The 15,282-nt window shown below is 38.1% G+C and overlaps 2 protein-coding genes across 3 annotated transcripts in view; one reads left to right on the top strand and one right to left on the bottom strand.

Moving 5' to 3' along the window:
- Window positions 1–68: 68 nt before the first annotated feature.
- tcea1 (transcription elongation factor A (SII), 1) lies at window positions 69–8,638 on the bottom strand. Of its 2 annotated transcripts, none has more exons than XM_005912454.3 (10): window positions 8,377–8,638; window positions 5,713–5,775; window positions 5,520–5,625; window positions 3,368–3,470; window positions 2,875–3,020; window positions 2,716–2,772; window positions 2,003–2,157; window positions 1,691–1,837; window positions 1,450–1,521; window positions 69–471 (listed from the first exon to the last, which is right to left on the bottom strand). In XM_005912454.3, the coding sequence occupies exons 1-10, from the start codon at window positions 8,449–8,451 to the stop codon at window positions 463–465; spliced, it is 933 nt and encodes a 310-aa protein (XP_005912516.1). In that variant the 5' UTR covers window positions 8,452–8,638; the 3' UTR covers window positions 69–462. The 2 variants fall into 2 exon arrangements, with proteins under 2 accessions (XP_005912516.1, XP_005912515.1); XM_005912453.3 differs by having other exon boundaries at window positions 2,875–3,023; window positions 8,377–8,627.
- Window positions 8,639–11,550: 2,912 nt separating this feature from the next.
- Window positions 11,551–15,282, top strand: part of LOC102308427 (oxygen-regulated protein 1) — a 19,719-nt gene continuing 15,987 nt past the window's right edge. The window contains exons 1-2 of the mRNA XM_005912452.2: window positions 11,551–11,735; window positions 12,667–13,350. Of these exons, the coding sequence (XP_005912514.1) occupies window positions 12,682–13,350 (669 nt within the window). The 5' untranslated portion in view covers window positions 11,551–11,735; window positions 12,667–12,681. The remainder of the gene's footprint in view (window positions 11,736–12,666; window positions 13,351–15,282) is intronic.

Below are 15,282 nucleotides of genomic sequence, written 5' to 3'. Positions count from 1 at the left end.
ATTTTAAAGATTTAAATAACCAGAAGAGACTGAAAACCCATCATAAAAGACAGCTAATGAAAAGCAGCTCTTTTTAATCAAATGGATTACACTTTATTGGGAAATTAAATAAAACAATGCAATGTTGTGAGGGGGAAGCAAAACAACATTGTCCAAAGTGTTAAAACTACATATAAAAAATGCAGATAAAAGAGCATGATAAGATCCATCGCATATATCTGACGGTGAGAAACAACTAATAACGCTAGTAAAATAATTTTTAGGGGAAGGAGTTGAGGGAACCAACAATGAGCTCAATCTATTAACAAGATATTTACTTAAACAATAACCGCAGTGGCATCTTTGTATGGCATGTTGTGTACCATGTACCACAGAATAGAAAGCTCCAATCTGTTGCAGATAGACAGAATCTGGTCCAGGAATTTTGCTACTTGTAGGAGTGCCGTGGATGATGCCGCAGATTCAGCAGAACTAGAACAAAAAAAAAAAAAAAAAAAAAAAAAAAATTATTATAATAAAAATGATCAAATAAAAAAATAAAAAAAATCATGGGATAGGATTTTTTGTTTTTGCAACACTGATCTTCAAGTTACAACCAAGTAGGTAGAAGGCAGAGTCATGAGTCGTCTTCTTGGCCATGGCATTTGTTTATTATAAAAATAAATTAAAAAATAAATAAATAAACAGAGCAGAGGGCACCATACGCATACCTTTAGAGCAACAAATTGCAATAAAAGCAACAACAGCTTCACACACCAGATATGTGTGCACTGTGTATTTAGTCACTATCATACATTCAATTAACATACACGTCGAGCAAGTGCGGTCTTTGCAGACCCCGCAGTCATGGAAAATCTATTCCCATGGATGGTCGGCTGAGAGTCTGACCTCTACAAACAGGCCCTTTTAGATTTTAATCAACATGAGCCTGAATGTGGCATCAGTTAGCCGTTTTTCTAAAGGTACCTGACAAACAGATAAATGCTTTCTTTAATCATTTCGAACTGGCTAACATAATAAAATATCTTTCATCTCCTTTCTTTTAAAGGAAAAATATCAATATAATTTGAGACCAAGAACTAGGGAAGACTTAATTACTAGTATACCCCAAACCTGTATTACATTAATAACATAAGCAGGACTGAGGCTTAAAAGTGTAAATTTGAAAATAAATGTTTTTGCTAATTTAACACCAAAAGACAGCTACTCTGTTTCCGTGACCCAAAAGATGGAACAAAACAAACAAAATATTGACATCAGCATTACGCATCTGCCAAACTGTATCTTTAACCATTTGACTGGTTCCACAACTGGTACATCTCTGCTGTAAACGAGCTTAGTGCACTATCTAAACTTCTATCGCTGAAGTTTAAGTCTGATGGATGATGGAAGTCTACAGGCTAATGCATTCCAAGACTGACTCAACAAAACCTGCATTAGGGCACATACCTTCCATCTATTTCCACATTCATTGCAGAAGACAAACGTGGTCATTGGCTCATCAGCACTGCGAGTTTGAACCTGGGAAAGAAAACGGAAAAAGAAAGTCACTTAAAATCATGGACTACTAAATCAGCGTATGCTCTATCAATACCAATATACATGGATTTATCAGATTTCACATTGTCTGAACAAATTAAATAACTACAACCTCCACAAAGACCTCTACAGGCAGCCTGCATATCCATACCTGTGTGTAGGTGCAGCTCTTTCCCTTGCATTTGCCGCAGGTGAACAGATCAGTCTGAGTGCCCCCAGTGGTGGCCATCTGGTGGTCCCTGACAGCCTCTTTGGTCAAATTCTTCCTCATTTCCTTCAGCTCATCACTGGCCATTTCCTACAGCGGTGGAAAAAATAAGAAAGAAAGAAAGAAAGAAAGAAGTGCCAATAAGTGTTTAAGTAAACTAAATCTGCTATCGTGAGAGAGCGAAATATATAATTAGTGACAATTACTAAGGGCACTGTTTATCTCTTGAGATTGTGCCATCACCAGCTCACACACCTCTGCGGTCATCTTAGCCATCCGCTCAGGGGTTACGCTCCCGCACAGCACGGTCCTCCTTAAATTCGGGTTCTTCATATCCTTCAGATTTGAGATTCGGCTCCTCACGCGGTTCTTATATTTCATGTCTGTGTTCTTAAACTCTTGGAAGATGCGTAATTGCAGGTCAAAGAATTCAACTTCACCAATGAATTTATATAATAATAACAAAAAGAAATCCCCGGCCTTTCAGGTGGCTTAGTGCTGATGCTTCTAGTCGATTATTAGAGTGGTTAATGTAGTCATTTATCAAGCATGCCTACCGTTCTTTGTTTTAGGTTCTCCAGTGTCTCTTTATTTGTGTAACACGCTATAATTAAAGGGTGCTAGTGTTCAGACAAAACAAGTGATTCAAAAGATGAAAGGCACAATGTGCTCATTTATATCACCAGCACCAAAACACACAACAGACACTGAGAAGACAGTAGCTATATCCAGAACATCATGAAATAACAAAACTCTGCCTCTAAAGAGTTCAATCAGAGGGCAGGGATAGCTCAGTAGGTAGCGTGGTCACCCCATAATTGGAAGGTTGGGGGTTCAAATCCACCGAACAGCTACCCTGAGGTACCCCTGAGCAAGGTACTGTCCCTACACAGTGTTCCCCGGACACCTGATTAGTAATTTCCCCACGGGGATCAATAAAGTATACATTATTATAATGTAAAGGATATATTCTTCAATCTGTGCTCCAAGTTCGTCACAATCAGCACCAATAGCGATATAATCATCTGTAAAGGAAAAAGTATCAGGCAGTGGACAAAAACAAAGAGTAAGAAAACAATTACAGATAAGTGCTTTGGAAAGTTTGTCATATTAACGTTTCAGATTACCTCCAGTCTGCAGAGCGCTTGCTAGCATCTCTCTACACTTAAGCCTGATGGAGTCAGAGGTACTCGGGGCACGAGGAAAGGTGTTGATTAATGTGTTGGGAGCAACTTCACTGGGTTCACTCTTGCTGCTGGAATTGCTGCTGGAGCTGCTATGGGAGCAATAAGAAGTGTCATAATCAGTTCTGAAGCAAAACACACTTAGAAGCAGAAGATATAGTAGGTGCTTTCAGCTGCTAACTTGTTTCCCAAGGACTCATCACAGTGGATGGATCTGAATGTCTGATGTGATGCTGACTTTACACCAGATGCCCTTCCTGAGGCAACTCTCCCATTTATCCAGGCTCAAGGCTTGAACTATGAGTACACTAGCTTAGCTGAGGCTTGGTTTATATCTTCTCCAACTCCTAAGTATGAAAGATGTATTCCAGGTGTACACTAAAATGGAGAGCATTGCTAAAAGTGTGCATGAGGAAAAAAAAGTTTTCCTTATTACCTTTCTTCTTTTGCCTCTGGGCTTCCTTGTGAAGGAGAGACGACAGGCGTTGATTGTTCTTTCCTCTTCTCCTCTGAAGTTTTATCTCCAGCTCCTGGCTCATCTGGAGAATGAGTGAGAAGAATTAAGAAGGCATCAAAATCAAGGAAGTGAGAGGTGAAGGGAAGGCCATTCCAGAAGCCTAATGTTAGCCTGCTTTATCCATCCCAAAACCAGTTATGATGTGTTTTTGGGTTCACTGTCCTGATGGAACACCCAACTGTGTCCAAGTTTCAACCATAAAGTTGTTGATTTGGGGTAAAGTTGCAAATTTTGGAGGCAGCTCTGCTTCATAATTATGCCATCAACTTTGTGCAACGTACCAGTAGCACTGACAGCAACTGTAGCATTATGCCCCAGAGCATAATGCCACCACCACGATGTTGCTTGACAGTGTTCTTAGGCTTAAAAGCCTCACCTTTACTCCTCCATTCATACCTCATCATTTTCGACAAGGTATTTGGTTTGTCAATGTGGGCAGCTGCAAATTTCAGTTGAGCTCGTGTTGTTTCAAGTTCGGAGCAGTTGCTTCTTTCTTTGTTCTCACCTTCTCAGAGGACTGAGAAGGTGAGAACTTCTCTAAAACTTGCTTCACTGGTGTTTCCAGCAGTTTCCAAGGCAGGCTTGAGGCTTGGTGGTTCTTATTTGAACTGATAATTTTAGAACCTGTTGTTGTTTAGAGGAGACCTTCTCAGCTGAATAAATCTACAAATCTCCTTCTTAGATCTTCACTGAATTCCTTGGAGTTAGTTTTGAGTATTCCAGAGTCTGATGAGTCCTGTAAAACAAATCATTTTTATGCTGGCAAAGACACACTACCAGTTGTAGTTATGAGCGTGCAATCAATCATGATCACTATAGGCCTTGTCAAATTAAAAAGACATTGCAGAAGCTTCAGCATGTTTTAAAAGATTTGAGTGTATGTATATATTTGAGGCTGTATTTGACCCGATGTGTTTTTACCCTATGTGGATGAAAGAAAATCCAAAATAAATTCAAACTTTTACACCCAATTTTTTTTGTTTTTGATTTTTCTCATTAAAAAGAAATAAGAAAAAGAAAAGTTCAAAGAAATTACTAAAAGCCCAAAATTACCATCACATTCATGCCCTTGACCACAAATGCAGCCAGCCATAAAACATAAGGAGCCTTTCACATCGGACGCAGCATGGGCTGCAATTACCGCTAACTAGAGCAAAGAATCCAAAATTTGTGTGGTTGTGTCATGTGGTTGAACTGGCGCAGCAGTAGGCTTCGTTTCTACTGGTCGTTCGCACAACCAACAGAAACATCACAGTGCGCTGCAGATGAAGATGACCATGGCATGCGCAAGTACTGGCACGCCTTGATTTTCGCAGCCGGAAATGAATGGGTTTCAGAGCACAGCACTGTGCGTGCCGCATCCAATGGGAAAGGGCCTTAAGGTGAGCAAGGGCAAAGGTATGCAATAAGAATGGAGGAATCAAGCCAGATTAAACAAAATTAATATTACGTTGTAATTTCCCTTAAAGCGTAAACATAAGGCTGGGAAATGAGTGGCCTATGTATCAATAATCATTATGACATTCTAAACGGATAATAAATAAAAAACAGTGAAACTCAAAGAGAAATCCAGATTTAGGTATAGATCCAATTATAATAGAAAAGACACATTCAATCCCCTGCTGCGGTATTGATTTCACTTTACAAACCACAAACTCTTTAGGCATTTAGAAAAAGAATAAGTATTATGTCTATTTTACACCTCAATAAAAACATCTCTTCTCTCTAATCTTCTCTGGCTGATGCTTGTCTTTACTCAAATCTTCACTCAAACTGCTGGCTGCTGTTCATTTGTTTGTGCTGCTGAACAGCTCACTTACTCACAACTCCGTGGGTTGAGAATTGGTGTCAGCAATTTATAAAAAGAACAAGAGGACATTTTTGACAGCTGGTGTACCCGGCAGAGTGCAATGTGTTACAGTAAAAAAAAAAAGGGGGGGGGGGGGGGGGGGAATTCAAAATTGGCTCGATTTCATGAAGATCGATAGGCGTTGATACAAGCATGCCTAACAGCTTTAGACATGCAAAAGATATCTCCAAGTACATTATAGAAGACAAAAATAATAATTACCCAAAAGCTTCTTCCATGACTTGATCAAGGATTTTGCAAGAGATGTAACCTCCTCATCTGTGCTTTGTTTACGGATGGCATTAACGGACATCCCGATTCTGGTAGACTGTGGAAAAGACATGGTGTCAGAGCATCTGGGTTTCGGCGCTGCCTGTGTCCAGGACAGAGCCAGAGAACATATGAGCAATGATACCTGCAGCAGCTCCAGAGTCATGGGGATACTGCGCAGCTCCTTCAAGAGATCCAAAGCTCCAGCCTGCAGAATAAAGTGGAGGGATGATCATTTAGACCATAACACACTTTTTGTTTTCTCTAAACTGATTACTCAGCTCTATCATCAACATGAGTAAGACCAGAGCTGTATTTAGCCACAAGAAAACATAGTAAAACAAAAAAGGAAAATGTGGTGCTTCGAACATCCTGCTATGTTATGGAAGCTTGTGCTAATGGCAGCTCATTCAACACTCTGCACTGTCTCAGTAATATGGCAGGATCTATACACATGTTACCGCTGATACATTTGCACATCTGGCACAAACACCAAGAGCAAAAATTTGTTAACACCTTTTGGCCACTTTTAAATAAAAGACTAGTTAAAAGACAAATGTTGTTCAAACTGGCAGCTTCTTTGGATTCAATCTACTCCAGATTATACGTAATTTAGGAATCCTTAGATATGGAAGCTGAGCAGCAACAGTCTGAACAACTGATACTGGCCTTTCAGCCTCGTCTGCCTTTAAAAAGTAAGATGACACATCCAGGTTATTGTGACCAGTGTTTATCTTTTGGGTCACATCATCGGAGGTCCAGGTCTGCCGAGTAAAGCCACTGTGCCCCATTGGCTAAATTATTCTGATACCATTTAAAATGTAAGTTACATTAATGAAAAATGTATCCACCTATATGACTAACTGCAGTGCTCTTTCTGAGCAGATTGGCCTGTGCAGGTCAGACTTTGGGCACTACCCCTCATGTCTCTTTGAAATTAAATGTGCTAAATGTGGTAGGCAAGAGACAGGGCAGGACATCTGCTAAACGAAGACTGTAGCTAGATCTCCAGCTCTGCTAGAGTAATCTCATTGAAGCATGTGCAACAGATTGCCTTTATTATTATTACTAATAATAGTATTAATAATAGTAACACCAGAGGAACACTGTCCATTTACCATTTAAACAAACAAAAGCAAAGTGAAGGGGGGGGGGGGTGTCATATTGTGGATTTAAGCCTGGAGTACTTATATTAAGCAGATAGAACAATGTACAATTGCTTTGTCAGTGAACTGGGAAAAAAACAGAATAATCATAATAATAATAGTAATAATAATAATAATAATAATCTTAATGGAAATCTATTTTCTTTGCATAACAAATGAGATATGTTATTGTTAAATAGTGGAAAAACTAATTTTATGGTATTTTACTCAAACAGAAACCAAAAATATGTAGAACATGCGTGTATCCAGAAAACAGTAGGGTTATGAATGGGGTAAGCTTTTACAAAATTTTGGAGGTTTCACATTCTAAATTTTAGGAGTCATAATGACAAATTGCTTTTAAGAAATTCATGTAATTGTGTTGGGTTATTTGTCAAAGACATTTTAATTTTATTTGATGTTATCCTACTTATTTTGAGAAATTACAGACTTTACAAAAGAAAGTTATACAAGCTACAAATTGGTCCAAGCTCAAAACCTTTTTTAGGGGTATAAACTTCTGAAGTTTACTGAATCTCACATTTTTTCAAATTCTCGTTTAACATAAAAAGTAGTATTTAAACTCACTGACAGACTATATGAGCTTATCCCAATATACACTTCCTTTCGCACACACAACACACAAGAAAAACAGCTCTTGAGGAGAAATTCTGTATGGTAAGCATTTTTAATAATAGACCACCCATCTAAATTTTAATTAAGCACAAGAGAAATCATACTATTTTCATGTGCCGTTGGATTAGTGTAATTATACTTCAGGATAGGGTCATTTTAAGATATTTTCAGTGATCATGTACGCTGGGCATCGTACACGTATTCTGTCTATATTATCTGACGTTTAGGCTCCTATTTATAAGCTCTGTGCGGAGTACCATTTCACAATTGACTTGAAACTATGAAGCTAACTCTTTCCTTACACTATGATGGTAATCTCTTCCAATCTCCCGACTTTCATTTTTTGGGGGATTCTAGATTGTATGTTGGACTGTTACAGTCTTTTGATTACATTATCTTTTACACTTTAAGGTTCCGTTTATTAATCGAGGAAATAATCAGCAGATTAACGGATAATCATTAGCTGCAGCTTTGTTTATGTTTATGCAATGATGCTTGGACTACAGGAGCGGCAGCTTGGTAGCTAACAGTTAGCCAATTAGCTACTAAGAAACCTCCCCCAAACAAGCCCGAAAATGAAACCTAACCCGAAGGATAACAGAACAATATCACTCTAATTTGTTTAACGATTTGATATTCAGTCATTAAATTAGCTAAAAGTGACCAGATCTAGAATTGTATTATTGCCTTGCGAGGCCATAAAGCTGACAGCGGTTAGTAGGATGCTACGTGGCTAAGTCCTAGCAACATAGAAACCTGCCATTCACATAAACAGACTCGCAAGGGAGCTAATTAGCGGCTAACCCATTAGTCATAACAACAGGTAGGTTAGCTTTGGAGCTAATTGCTGAGGGCAAGGACCGGAAAACCATCGTCAGCGGAACAACACAACAGTGCAGAATTTTTGTTGACAACTTTGGGGTTATTTAGCACACGTTGAGCCCGATCCTGACTGGATTTTCCAGTTAGCGCTCATGTTAGCTACACCATCAGTCAGATCGGCATTCATTCCCTCACACACATCTTACCCCGTTTTTCTTCTGCGCCATTTTATCGATCTTCTTCGCAATTCTGATGACCTCCTCTTCTTCCTTTTTGCCCATGGTGACCGAGCTGGTAAAGTCCAAATGAATTAGAACCAAGCCAGAAACTAAATTTGCCACAAAGACCACGCCACTGAACAGAAAGCAGCGGCAGTGACAGCTAGTCGGCGGACCGGGACCGCACACCGACCGCAGCAGACCTGACTAGTAGATGCACGATGAGCTCAAGGGAACTCAATCGACATACAACCTTCTGGAAGCCTGATATCCCAGAACAGCTATCACCTAGACAATTTAATCAAAGAGGAGACTTTCCGAATACCGAGATAAAACTATATTTCATAACATCTGCCAATTTTATCTTCGTACAAAGCCTGGATTTTTTTTTAATCAGCATGGCGACCTGTCGTTAGATAGCGCCAAAGTGCCATCCGGATCTAGGTTCACAATCGGAGACAATCCAACTTGACCAACAGCCTAAACACTCCGGCTTTATGTTTTCACAAAAACAGCCACTCACACAACAGGTTACTGTCCAGAACTTACACAATTCATAAGTTGTAATCGCTTTGTATTTTCTAGTTAGTTCTAGTTTTGTTTTTTGTTTGTTTTCTGTTTGTTTCGATGTATTGCTTTTGAGGCAGTTCACTTCATTCAGTTTCCAGAGCAGGTTTGCTCGTTTCAGTTTAGTTTTTATTGTGTAAAAATGTTTATAATTTTAGTTCAGTTTAAAATAGTTTCAGGGTTAGTTTTAGTCCATCAATACGTCACTAGGCAAGATCTGGTAACATTTTCTTTTTACCAAACTAACAAATACTAAAACCTCTTATATTTCTCTATATTATTATTATTGTTATTATTAATATTATTATTATTAGCTAGTTTTCCAAATTTACAAACTAATTTCAATTAGTTTTAAGTGTTTTCAATTTTCCATTCTTTTTTATTTTAGTTAGTTAAATAGTTTTTTTTTTCAATAATAATAATAATAAGTAACTGACATATATATTACTGTATATTACTGGCATCAGAAACTCAGTTCAAGCTAAAAAACTAAAGTTACACAAGACAGCTGCTATTGTGCAGGAGGCAAGGTACACCCTGGACATGTTGCTAATCTATTGCAAAGCTATTGTGGAACCCGCCTAGGCTATATTTTTAACTAGACTTCATATTTTTGAGTTTCATTGCCCTGCTTTACCAGTGTGTAAGTTTACTGACTCATTGCATGTGTTCATATTTGGTCAACAAAGCTCATTCTAATAGATCAGAAAAGAAAGTTGGCATCTGACCTTTTGGATATAAAATGTAATGATGTTATCCTATTAGACATATGTGTGAAACCAGGTGAATTTGGCATAAAAAAAAAAAGCAGACAAAAAATCAGAAAGATCCAGCTTGTTCATCCTTAAGTGCAAGTATGTGTTTGTACAGATTCCTTCAAGGGATAGGATACAATATGAGGAATATTTTATTTAAAAGTTAGGAAAGGACTGAAATAAATAATTTACAGGAGAATGTGACAGATAGACAGGCACCCTGACATTATGAAGACCTTTGGCCACATCTGTCACCACTGCAGAGGGTTAAAACAATGTCACAGTTTGCTGGACTAAGTGGACATGCAGAGTGGTGGTGTCATGGCTTCATTGTAAGCTGTGGTTTGGGAGCTTAAGTTCATGTGAAAACACAGATGCTGCCATCTTGTCAAGCGGTTAAAATATACAATATCTATTAGATTTGCCCCAAGCAGTGGTGAATAATGTATTACTGAGCGTAATTAAAAGCCCATGAAAGAGCCCCTGTTTTTCTGAAGGAATTATTAGATGGACTTGGGCTTTTGAAGAAGGCACGACTGTTGTGTAGTTCAAACTTGTAACCTTTGAGGACCACAATCCAGGCCACAGTGATGGCAGACTGTTGATCTTACACAGTGACACGACTGACTTGCTAATTTGGATCTTTGTAATCCAAAGAGACCAGCATGTGACATTACCACCTAATGACTGAAGGTTAGGCAAACACTGCAAACACTCTGAATAATTTAACAGAGAAAGTGCAATACACTGGTAGCTACAGTACATACAATGTAGAGTATATAGCAAAGAGAGGTTAAATGCTAAAATTAGTGCTAAAAGCCATGTAGTTTGCAAGAGAAATGAGGTAATGAAAAATAATTGTACTTATTTACATTTATTTACACAAAAAATGTAATGGATTAATCCTGACGACTTACACATGTCCTTTCTTCACCACCACTGTCTCCATCTTCTAGGATGGTACACGTTAGCAGGAGATATGAATGCCTTTTATTCAGTCGGGGCCAGTTAGGAATTGGCATACCATATGGGAACTGTAGTACAGTGACACAGCTCTCAACTCCTGATGCATGTGCTCGAACATTAGCTTCTCTCCCAACGGCCAAAATTCAAAATCCACAACATGCATTTGGATGAATTGCCCCATCCAAGTGTAGATACAATGCTACAGATTTCCCCACTTGTTTATTTACTAAAGCCCCGCTGCACAAACTGCATGAACTCTAAATACTGATGCATCATGTGTCCTGATGGTGGATTTTCAATACCTGCTGTGAGGTAAAAGTGCTCTCTAAAGACTTTATTCTACCTCACGCTGTCAGCAGCGCGCAAAATCTTTAACCTAATCCCTATTAGGCGAAGACCTCTCAAATCTGATTAGACAGACTGCTTGCAAATTAGAAATAGTCCAAGCCACCTGTGGTATCTGTTGGAAGAGGCAAACACTCACTAATATCATTTAAACTGGAAAGCAGGAATACTTTCATTTCCCACCATCTTCTTCATTTATTTCTTATTCTGGTACTTACTAGACCCTTCTCTGAGTCACCCAATATTTATTACTTTGTCTTTAAGTGCAAATAAGGAAAAGGAGAGATGAGGTATTTATGGCCAATAAGGCTGAGAAAACCTTATCGCTGGTAAATATGGCCAATAAGATCATTTCTGTATTGTAAATGGAGATTTCCTACTGGAAATAATACAAAATAAGCTATTCGATAAATATATACATGTATATCCCACACTTCCTCTAATACAATAACATAATCATTTATTTACTTCCTTACAAATAAAAGCATTCTCTTCTAGTCCTCTGTGGTACACTCTCTACGTATTTTCGCGTTTTTGCTGCCTTATGTGCTGATTAAGTGTGAGCAAAGATTAGGCAAATTGGCCATGATGTTGCACGTCCTAAAATAGCCCTCGAACGCTGCTGAGAGGCTTTGACCAGCGCTCGGAGGAGCAACAGATACACGCTTTCTGTTGTTTTAGCTGTTATTATTAGGATAAAATGGGAACTATCAGGTAAGATTTTGTTTGTTTCATCTATCGGCATGTTTGCTTATCCAGTCAGTCATTTTAATGTGTTTCAAGTGGGTTGTCTGATCTAGTGTATGGGTGGGGTGTGAAGGGCCTGTGTTTACGTTCACTTTGACTTGCTGATCACAATGTTGTTTGTTTACTGTTTATAAGTTATAAGTTACAAGACATTATTCATCATCATTTCCATGCGATCTTTACTGTACACTAATATATGTATCTTCTATTGATGAGAACAACAAAGGCTCTGAAGTACAAATGGTGCTCTTTCAATGTGTCTTTTTTTAAATTTTAGATAGTGTTTATATTGACTTATAATATACAAATGTTTATATTGTATTATCATATTAATATAATCTAAATAAAGTTGCCAGTTTATTGGGTACACTTAGCTAAATGTAATTCAGTCTAACTGTCCTGTATTAAATCCTGTATTTGTGGAGTTTTAACATGTAGTTTATGACACTGAACTCTGTTTCAGTATAACCAGAGGTGTTTCTATTACTTTGTTCGCCTTACGTTAAAGTTGAAAGGTTTTCTCTGTAATGGATTACAGAATTTGCTCAGGAAAAATGATTATATTCTGCAGCCCTCTTTATGTACATTTGCAGTCAGTTTAGTTTCACTCATGACAACTTAAATGCATCCTAAAACCTACACACTGAGAAAATTCTAAAGAAAATGGTTTGTGGTAGTTTGATATTCATTTATTTTATTTTTTCATTATATTTCACATAAACAGCTAATGTCCTTTGCACTAAGCCAAAAGTGCAGTTTCCCTATTACTATTGTATTATTTCTCTTATTGTCTATATTATAAGCAACTTTTATATATCTTGGTTTCATCAAATTAGAGAAAAAAAAGGATAAAAGCGACTTTGACTACACTGAAATGGCCTCTCTGTTCTCTTTTCAGTTCCCTCCAGACAGTATGAGCACTACACCTATCCAGGAACCCCCTACCCAGGGACTGTCCTCTGAGAGTGGGCAGACCTTACCCTCCCGACCCCTGCAGCTCTCGTCTGACCCTTCAGCTTCTAAAAGAGTATGTTTCTACAAAAGCGGTGACTATCAGTTTGGAGGGCATCGAATGGTCATCAATACCCGCACCTTTAAGACCTTTGATGCTCTACTGGATGTTCTTTCCAAGAAAGTGCCTCTGGCATTTGGAGTGAGGACTATCACCACACCCCGGGGGACTCACCTTGTTAAGGCATTAGATGACTTACATGATGGAGGTGCTTATGTGTGCTCTGACCAGAAACGTGTGAAGCCAATAAACCTGGATGAAGTGAACCGGCGGCAGGTACCTTGGAATACTACCAGACCGCTCAGTGCAGGGCGACGGCGGCGGCGTCAAGGACTCAGATTTGGTCAGTTTGGCAGCAAGAATGAAGCCATCAGGCCAGCAAAGGTCACTGAAAGGGTGGCAGTACGGACACCAAAGAGGCTTATGGTCATCAAGAACAGGGATCCAAGTGTTAAACGCACAATTGTTTTGCAGAGAAGAACAGCTCCAACATTTGATGCATTGCTGGATTACCTATCACAGATCCTGCAGTTCCCAGTGCTGAAACTCTACTCTACAGATGGCAGAAGAGTAAGTTCTCGGTAAACTGAAAATAGGAATCATCACTAGTCCTGTGAAATGGGTAAAATTTCCAAAATAAATCTTTATGTCATCAGTGTTAAATGTTACATGTTGCTATTTGTCCACGTTTTCAGCCTTTATCCTTTACAAACCAGATGTTTTTGCTAGTTTCTGAACAAAAGGGATGGAGGGATTTAAATCTCTGAAATACTGGATCACTCATGAGTTTTACAGAGCACAGTTCATTCTACTGGAGCCACAGAGGTGTCTCCCTCCACCCACACCTTCCTCACCCACATTGTTAGATCAGGAGCTCAGCGAGGAAAAAATCTGTCTAAAGGTGTGTGTTTGGATAGAAACAGATCGAGCTATGCACCTACTAGTATTGTTCTCAGATAGATACCGACAAATGTAGGGTGTTTTTCTTTTAAGTAAATGTAGCGCAGTTACATTTCGTTTTAATCTCACTCTGTAATCAGTGAAAATAAATTTGTGCAATTGCCTCAGGATTGTAGGTGATTTCTAAAAGAAAGTTTTACGAGAAGAGAAAGGAGATAGAATTTGATGGTTCGAATATTTAACTATAACAGCCAAAAATAACACAAGCACATAGGCTTAGAACTTGGAAATGCATTTTTCATTGTCTATGTGGGTTTAAAAGGAGCAATGTTTTTGTGAATTTTAAATTGGCTCCTTGCTGTGTGAAACCTGTGTTTTCCACTTATTATACTTTCTATGTATAGCAGTAAGTATATTACTTTCTTTCCAAAGACACCTCGATCTATATTAAGCAAAGGTGTGTCTGCCTGGCACAAAACAAAGATGGAAAAAAAAAAAGCTACAGACAGACAGATATAAACAAATCTACAAAGTGGTTATCCACATTTTTTCAGTCTAATTACATGTTTAAGGTTGACTTTTTACTCTTGTGCTTGTGTTTGCCGAAGCAACTTGGGCTTCTGCCAGACTTTTAAACCACGACACAAGGTCAGGCGATCAGCTGATCAGTGGAGTCTTCTCAGTTGTCACGCAATCGTAGATACTCAAACATCCGATTATTCCATAGACATTTAACGTACCAAATTAATTCTCTCAGTACCTTTGAGATGATGAGGATAAAGTCTTTTAGTTTAAATGGTTTTTTTTGTTTTGTTTTTTTAATTAAAGGATTATTTGGCAAGAAATATTTAAATTGAGTTACTCAGGTTTTGAAAATGAAAAATATACACACCACTGTGTGTCATTAGAGATTATTTTGATGTATCTGTTACAAACCCTGATTCATTTTGATGGTAAGAAAAAAAGAGTGAAAATTTTAGGCTTTTATTTTTAATGATCTTTGAGATATTTGTGTTCAAACATCACCTCTGATGGCATGAAAATAGGTTGATGGTTCGCTTTTAAAAAAATTATATTTAACCTCCTAAGACCCGAACTTTTCCACGACATGCATTTTAATTTCTCTTTCATATTTGGGCATATTGGGACCCGATGAATGTAAAAACAAAGAATTACCAGATTTTTTTTTTAAACCAATTTTTGTTTCTAAGAAAAATGAGAGCCACATATGAGGATATTCGTTTAAAATTTCAATAGAACAGTAGCAGTATAATGTCCTCGTAAGTGGATATCAGGCCCTTGTAGAGCAAAATTGAGTATTTTGGTCTAAATAATCCAAAATGTGATGTCCATATATGTGGACGCCAGGTAGGAGGTTAAAGCTAAAATTTTACAGGACTCGTTCTATATGTTTAACCTTTGTACACAGCAAATTCAAAAGTGTTAAATGTTTTGGTGTTAATAGTCTCCTTGCAAAAGTAGAGTTAATTTTACTCTAAGCAGAGTCACATTCTTTTAATGTAACTCTGAGGTGTAAAATGATAGTAGTTAAAATCGAGTGTTAAAAATGAGTGTTTCTCTGTCAAATCTGGAGGTGTTACA

The sequence above is a fragment of the Haplochromis burtoni genome, unplaced genomic scaffold (genome assembly GCF_018398535.1).
Source record: "Haplochromis burtoni strain Fernald_Lab_line unplaced genomic scaffold, NCSU_Asbu1 Contig_3, whole genome shotgun sequence".
NCBI classification, from domain to species: Eukaryota; Metazoa; Chordata; class Actinopteri; order Cichliformes; family Cichlidae; genus Haplochromis; species Haplochromis burtoni.
The sequence above is the reverse complement of the archived record's forward strand: the minus strand, read 5'-3'. Positions and strand labels throughout refer to the sequence as shown.